The sequence below is a fragment of the Dermatophagoides farinae genome, chromosome 4 (assembly GCF_024713945.1).
Source record: "Dermatophagoides farinae isolate YC_2012a chromosome 4, ASM2471394v1, whole genome shotgun sequence".
Lineage (NCBI taxonomy): Eukaryota > Metazoa > Arthropoda > Arachnida > Sarcoptiformes > Pyroglyphidae > Dermatophagoides > Dermatophagoides farinae.
The window spans coordinates 1,788,122-1,796,557 of record NC_134680.1 but is presented as its reverse complement, the minus strand read 5'-3'; the positions used below and the strand labels follow the sequence as shown (position 1 = coordinate 1,796,557).

General features: G+C 29.4%; 1 protein-coding gene across 1 annotated transcript; it reads left to right on the top strand.

The window, feature by feature from the left end:
• The first annotated feature begins 2,376 nt into the window (after positions 1-2,376).
• On the top strand, positions 2,377-3,612 carry LOC124500413 (uncharacterized). Its single transcript, XM_075730542.1, has 2 exons — positions 2,377-3,062; positions 3,131-3,612. Exon 1 carries the CDS (start codon positions 2,554-2,556, stop codon positions 3,001-3,003), a length of 450 nt encoding a protein of 149 aa, XP_075586657.1. The 5' UTR covers positions 2,377-2,553; the 3' UTR covers positions 3,004-3,062; positions 3,131-3,612.
• The last annotated feature ends 4,824 nt before the right edge of the window (positions 3,613-8,436 follow it).

Sequence of the window (8,436 nt, the reverse complement as noted above, 5' to 3'; positions counted from 1 at the left end):
CACACACACACTTACATGTGAAGGGCGCTTTTTTCAAGATATTCTATATATGGAAAAAATAGAATCTGTTTGTTATATTATACTCGATGATCGTTTATTGGATATTCATAATGATGGTATGTTTTTGAGCATTTGATGATGATGATGATTATAATGTGTGTGTATAATATTAGTTGATGATGATGATGATAATAATTGATAGTTGGTTGGTCTAAATTTGTCCCTTTTTTTCAATAATAATAAATGGCTTTCAATACCGTTTTGCCGATTGTATGACACATTTTTCTTATATGATTCTTTTGGTTTGTTTGAAAAAAAAATCATGACACCATCAACTATGATCATCTGATGATCATTGTGATGCTGATGATGCTTTTTTTCAAGTCCCCTATAACTATGGTATAGTTTCGAAAAAAATGTATCATTTGGAATTTGATCTCAGATGTGAATATCTTATTCCTAGAGCTTTAGTTCAATAATAATAATGATCATTTTCATACATTTTAAACACACACACACACACACACACACTCATTGATAAGTGGCAATACTTGAATACATAGAATTTTTAACCATAGCTTTCTCTTTCTCTCACTCATGTATAAAAATTCATTGTACACCAAATAAATGCAAAATTTAGAACCAAAAAAAAAAATAGAGAAAATCTATATTATAGATGGCCTATGTATTCAAATTATTTTTTATTCTTGAAAAAAAATAATGTCACACTAAGCGGCAGAATCGGCTGCTAGCACAAATCATAACCTATTAGATGAATCATTTTTCTTAACATTTTTTTTTCATTCAGATTTTCCACTATTCCGGAATATCACGAACCAAAAAAAAAAAAAAAAATGACAGAGTAACAGTAATAATAATGATAATAATAATAACATACAGAATCACATACATCATCATTTGTAGCAATAGCGACAACAACAACAAAGAATGGTCCAAAAATAAACTTTTGAATGTCCAGAAATTGAAAATGATGAAATTTGAATAGTGAATAAATAAACGATCATATTCTTCAATGATGCGAAACTTTGAATATATATATATAGATAGATGCATTAGAATGAAATAACTATGGACTAGTAAACGATATCAAGATATAAAAGAATGACATCAATTTGATGAATATTTTTGTTGAACCACAACAACAACAACATCATCAACAACAATTTTTGTCATAAATACCGATATGATTTAAATAAATTTTTTATATCCGGCTTCTCTGGTTTGATTTGATTTTTAGTTCATACTTCCCTCATCTTTGTGTTTGTGTGTGTGTGTATGTGTGTATGAATGAACACATTGCATGACTATTATCATTCATGTATAATGGTGTGGTGTGATGTGGGGTCACTTAGACATACCAAATAACCAAAAACGAAGAGATTCTTTCCTATGAAGAAAAAAGTTTTTTTTTCTAGCCAGAAAAAAAACACAATGCTTGTTATATGATGCTGATTATTATTATTATTATAATTCATAGAAAAAAACCGATCATTGTACATGATACTAAGACAAACCAGAAGAAAAAATCAAAAGAAATATAAAAATCCAGGAGAGAAGAAAAAAATTTTTTTTTTTTGAACGATTTGCCGAATCCATTCAAGCATCGAAATACCGACATCGACACACAGATACACATATACAGCGAAACTAAATCTACCGACACAACGAGAAAAATTGACTTCAAACACTGTATATACACATAAAATGAACGGAGAAAAATCGACATCAATAAAATACTTCCCCCTTCATACACACACACACATAGAGAGAGAGAGAGAGAGAGAGAGGAAACAACGTAAAAAAACAAGAATGAAAACTGGAAGTGAGGAAAAATAAATCGATCCAATTGGATTCTATGAAACCGTGGAAGGAAACAAAAAAAACATTATGCCAATTTGTCTTGTTCGTCTTTTTTTTTCTCACTGATACTCACTGTCTGCCTGGTTGTTCATCCACTTTTTTTTTCTTTTGTTATTGTCATTGTTGCACGCATTATATTCTGGAATCAATGTGTCACACTATGAATCTGTTGTTGTTATTGTTATTATTATTATTATTATTGGAATTCATGATGAACAAATTTGAAAAAAGTTACAAATTTTAGCTGTTGTTTTTTTCGTTATTTGCATGTAACAAATAATGCTGAATTTTGTTTGTTTGTTTGTTTGTTTGTTTAGAAGAAATACCCACGAGAATAATTCAATGGTGAAATTTTTTTTCCTTTCGCAGAATATGAAAATCAGCAGCAATTTTTTTTTCAAATTATCGCGCCTTTATTTTTGTATCTCAGATACATTTGCATGTGTAAATAGCGTTATGTCTTTTATGATTAGACCGCTCAACCAATCACTCAAACATGTGACCAAAACAAAGATTTTTTTTAGCGCGTCTTTAGCACGTACATTTGTTTGATTGATGGTTATTTTGATCTGATTTTTTTCCCTATTTAATTCAATTATTATCAAGATTTTCAATTCCAAATATACATTAAATTCATCCGAGAATATTGAATTTTTTATTTTGGTGGCTAAAATGTCATTGTTGAATGAGAAGGAAACAATCGACAATGACAATGATACCCGTGATGATATTCGATCACAAGTATCAAGATTATTGTCAAAGTTTTTCGATGAAGATAATGATAATCGATCCACAACCAACACTTTTGTTGGCTGTGATAATAAACAAAAATTGAATGTCGATGACCATCACCACAACAATGGCCAACAACATCAATATTCGATTGGTGAAGTCAAGAATTTTAATGAACAACTACGCAATCAATTGGAACGAATATTTGATCGAAATGAAGAGCTACAGGAAGAATTACAACTACATTTACAATACAATAGACAACTATTGTTAGAAGTTGAAAAGTTTGAACAATTCAAAAACGAAATAGACCAATTGACTGGCGATGTACACAGTGACGAAGAATCACAATCAGAAAAACAAATCGAAAACAACAAGGAAAATGACTGAAGAAAAAAAAACATCAAATGATTCTACTTCGAATTTTGTGATTTCAAATTGCTCAATTGGTTGTTGATATTGATTTCAAATTTTTCAATTTTCAAATAATAAAATTGTTTTTTTTTCTCTTTTAAAGTTATTCGATTTTATTCTCGTTGGTCAATTTCAGTTCGTTCATCACAGAATATTGGTGATTCCAGGATCAAAGTCGTTCAGATCATTTCAAGCATAAAGATAACGAACAATTCGATTTGGTTTTTTCTCCTATATATTGAACACAGAAAAAACAAAACACCCTCATTCATACTATTCAAAAGTAATTTCCAACCCTATTATCATCATCATCAAAAGTAGAAACACAAAAAATAAAAACAATGTAATGATTATTTAGGAATCAAATGAATTTGTGACAAAATCAAAATGGCCCATTGATGATGATGATGATGATATTATATTATTTTATTGGAAAATAATGATCCCTAACACTTGAAGTTATATTTTTCTGTTTTGTTGTTTTTGTTTCATGTCATCATTCTTTGACAACACCAACAACAACACTTCAACAAATTGTAACAAGAAAAACATTCTGTCTCATATAAAAAATTATCATAGAATTTGGTCAGAATTTTATTGGACTATCAATTGATGTTTCAAAATCATTGTCCGATAATGATGAAGATTGTGGTGGTGGTGGTGGCAGCATTCTGGCCAAACTTAAATTTTTTTCTTCCTACAAATTTACACTGTTTCAATGAAAAAGCATCATACAGAATAACACAATGTTCCAAACACACAAGATTCTACTGCCAAGATAAATTGAGCAATCGTTTTTCATCAAACTAACTACTGCTGCTTCGCCGTGTTTGATATGGTTGATTCTTTTTATTTTTTCAATGTTCTTTCTTGATTCATTCTAGAATTGGCGGGGGTTTTATTCTTTGCTTAGTGTTTTCACATTGTGCACATTTACACGCCACACCATCACCATTACTGTGTTTGTATGGCAAGAGGAAAAGAGAACCGACGACGATCTGAACTATTATGTCGGTTTCGTTTCCTTTGATTTCATTTCATTTCATTCCACATAGCCAAACTATTCTAGAATCATCATCATCATCATGATATCACATACTTGAATCTCTGACGTTTATTTTTAAATAGTAATAAGATAGATATAGTGATCCTTATTGTTCTGTAAGTGTGTGTGTGTGTGTGTTGGGTTATTTAGTTATATTTCACTTTTGTCCATTTTTCACTAATACAGTCATTCAATTCAATTCACTGATGATGATGATGATGATGATGATGAGAAGCTGTCCAGTGTGTTTAACTGGTTCATGTATTCCCATTTATATATTTCGAATAATAAACTATGTATGTGTGAGGGTTAGGATATTTTCACATTATTCGAACCAGAAAATCTAGTTAGTTAGTTAGTTAGTCTAGTAGTTGGTTATAATGAAAAAAAAAACGGGCAATGAAAAAAAAAAATAGAGAATTGATGTTTTCAATTACCGAAAAAAAGAAAAACGACCGAGAGGACAAGAGAGAGATAGAAATGTGCGTTCGACACACAAACAGCTACAACTATATCGCTGATCGAATATCGGATATAGATGATTTGGATGTTACCAAAAAAAAAAAAAAAAAAAAATAAAAACCGCCTGATCCAACAGCATCAGCAGCATTGGTAGAAATGGAGAAAAAAAATGTGAAACAAAACTGAAACCGGAAATTCCTATCCGGTCGATCCACTATTATTAGTGTATTTTTTTTGTTACAATTATATTTTTGGATCTATTCTTCTATTGTTGAGTTACAAAGCAGTTTATCGAAACCATTTTTTTTCTGTTTACCGCTGAACAACAACAACAAAAAACAAAAAACAACAACAGGAAAGTATTTCGTCTTTTCAATTTATATAGATTTTGTTTTTTGTTTTTATCACTAAAATAAAGTTCAGCCAAAATCAACAACAAAAGTTTTATCTTTATAAAACTAACAACGAATAGAAAAAGAAAAACAACTAATAAATTTCGAGATTTTCGTTTCAATTTCATTCAATTTTTTTAGTTTTAGTTTTAGTTTTTTGTATTCTGGATACAAATAAACAACAAACACAGTCAGTGTTTACACACTAAAACAGCCATGTGTGTTGTGAAAAGGGATATTATTCCTGGTTCTCAGTTCACGTAATTTTTTTTGGTTTCTTAAATAAAATAATAATAACAACGACAACGACGACGACGACGACGACAATTGAGAGATGGACGAGAACTAAATATAAATGGAAAGAGATATTCTTTTGCGTTTTAATTTAATAATATATTTTCAACAAACAAATAACAAAAAGGTGATGAAATGTAATACACACACACACACACACACACACACCTTTTATATAAATTCTTGTTTCAGATTTTTCTCACACATTCTCATCATAGTTATTATTATTTTTTCAACAATTCTTTTCATCCATTCTTTTCATTTTGGCCATATATATCATACAGATTGAGATTTTTTTTTTAAATATTTGTCCAGAAACAAAAATCCAAATCCATTGGATTCATTACATTTTGTTTCAATTTTTATTTTTATTTTTTATTGTTTATTTTTCTTCACACAAATCCATTTTTTTTGTCGTTGTTTTTGTTGTTGTTGTCGTTTCTTCATTCTGCAAAATAAATTCATAAATCTCTTAAATCTTCAATCGTTCAAGATTGTAATAAAGAACAAAAGATTTTTTTTCCGAAAAAAAATGGAAAAGAATCAAGTGAAAAAATAAAATTAAAATCTCATTCGAAAAAAAAAATCAAACAAAACAAACCATTTTTGTTTTAAAACTTTTTTATATATTATATGTTTGTACCAATATGATACAATCATTTATATTCGGTCCTATTTTCGATCGATTCCATTTTACATTTTGACCATCATCATCATCATTCGATCGAATCGATTGATTGATTCTCAATATCTTCATATTTTTTTTGTCTATAATTCTTAGCGATTACAATTCTCCCTTTTTTTTGACAAACAAACGACAATATCAACTTTATCTCATGAATCGCAATCGGAATTGTTTCTGATTTCTATTTTTTTTCCTGCTTTCACTATAGTTGTTGTTGTGTTGGCTGATCCATTGACATTGACAACAGCAAAGAGAGAAAGAAATCTTTTTTTTTTTTGGCCAATTATTCATCATCATTGGTCTTTGTCGTCGTCGCTGTTTTTAATCTTTGTTGTTCCAGATAAAATGGACCATTTCGGATAAGTTTGTCTCATGTTGATGAGCGACTAAAGAAAAATAGATTAGATTAAACCAAAACTAGAGAAAAAGAAAACGACTAAGAATGACTATGAAAAATGCCGGATGAATTTCTATAAAAAAAAAAGTTTTTTTTTTTTTGCAGCCACCACCATCATCCCCAGAATACTTCACATACATGAATCATTACTAACCAAATGATTATGACGTCGTATGGTTGAATCAAAAAAAAAAAAAAAAAAAATTCTGTCTCTCCATTTTCCAGTACCAATCTTAGCCTGCCACTATCATTGTTCCGAAATTCACATACATCAAAGTTTTTTTTTTTTTATTCTTTGGATAACATTCATTGACAAAACGACAAATGTGAAACATTATGGTTCGTGTTATTCTTTCATTCCGTATTGTTATTCTTTCCTACACACACACACACACACACACACACACAATGAATAAATATGAAAAAAAACGATGAAAATTTATAATGAATAATAATAATATTTTCTGAAAATCATTTTTCATGATCGTGATAATAGCTGAATATGTGTGTGTGTGTGCATGTCGCACCAATGTTTTTTTTTCTATTCTCTATATATCCTGTCATTATAATATGGTATATTTTTTTCTCATACAAAACAACAACATTATCGATTTGTTTGAATTTTTTTTTGGTATGTCGGTTTCTTTCTTTCTATTGTTTGATTCTTCATATTTGTAGTGAAAACCAAAAAAAAAAACCAATAGTTCAATTAGTATATTTTTTTTTCTCTCTCTATTGTCATCATTATTGTTAGAATTGAATGTTGGATGAATGTTTTCCGCACAATTCGTGTTTGAATGATATGAAAAATAGCAACCAAAGTAAAAAAAAAAATTAAGCTTCAACACTGGCGGTCGGTCCATTGACTAATCTAACATGGTTGAGAGCAGTAGCGAAAAATGAAAAAAAAAAATTAGAAATGATCGTTCAGATTTTTTTCCAGAAGAATATCAATAAAATGATCCATCCAAACATGATGATGATGATGATGATAAGCTTTGGATAAGATTTTTCTCAATGTTTCAAATGTTTTCAAATATTCGACCCAAATCACAGTTATAATAATGATAATAATAACCAGAGATTTACACTTTCTCTCTATCTCTCTGTATATTTATTTATCGATTGATTTTGTGATATTCTCTCTCTTTTTTTTTGATGATAATGATCATTATGCGGAAATGGCAAATGGATGTGGTGGGTGGTTGGTTGGTTGGTTGGTGACTGCTGGATGGGCGATTCTTTTGTGAAGGATTTTTTCTTGCAATACAATTTCGATTTACAATCAAACATCTTCATCATCAATATATATGAGTTAGAAAGATGATGATGCAAAATCTATTTACAGAATTCAAATTTTTTTCTTTCTTTCTTTTTTTTGTTTTGTTTTGTTTTGTTTTGTTTTGAATTGTATATACTGACCACCATCACCCGCTTGTTGACCAGATGTTTTTTCTCTCTTTCTCTCTATATGTTTGACATAAGTCTTGATCATAACACATATCAAGTGACGATAAATGGTGTTTGAGATGCGGCAGCAGCAGCAGCAGCGTCATTGAATGTTTTATGTATGTTTGAAATAGATAAATGAATGGATGGATTGATGAAATTGACCCGATTTTTTCCCGTTTTTTTGTTGTTGTTGTTGTTGTAGTTGAAAACTTTTTTATTATTAGAAGTTTCTTAGTTGTTTGTCGAAATACACATATAACAATTCTGCATGTGATGTGTTTATATATTGTGCTTATCATGGCAGAATTTTTTTTTGGTTATATTGGTTGATTCTTATTCTTGTTAAAAATGACCAGTAGTATAGTAAAGTGTTGAAATAGAAAAACATCACATTTAAGCTATTTCTACTCATGTTTGTATTTCTAGATATTCTGTATTTTTATAATTGATTCTTGTATATAATTGGAACTTTCAATGTTTGATGATATAGAGTTGATAAAATGTTGCCATTCTCACTGGTTATTGTTGTGTTTGATTTTTCTAACATAAAGAGTCTTATATCTTTTAATGGAAATCTATCATCAACAAATACGAAAAAAAAGAAAGAATAGTAGCCGGCATATATCCTACATGGTTTATTCTTTTTTTTTCTTTCTTCGGGCACATTTACTTTGATGAATGA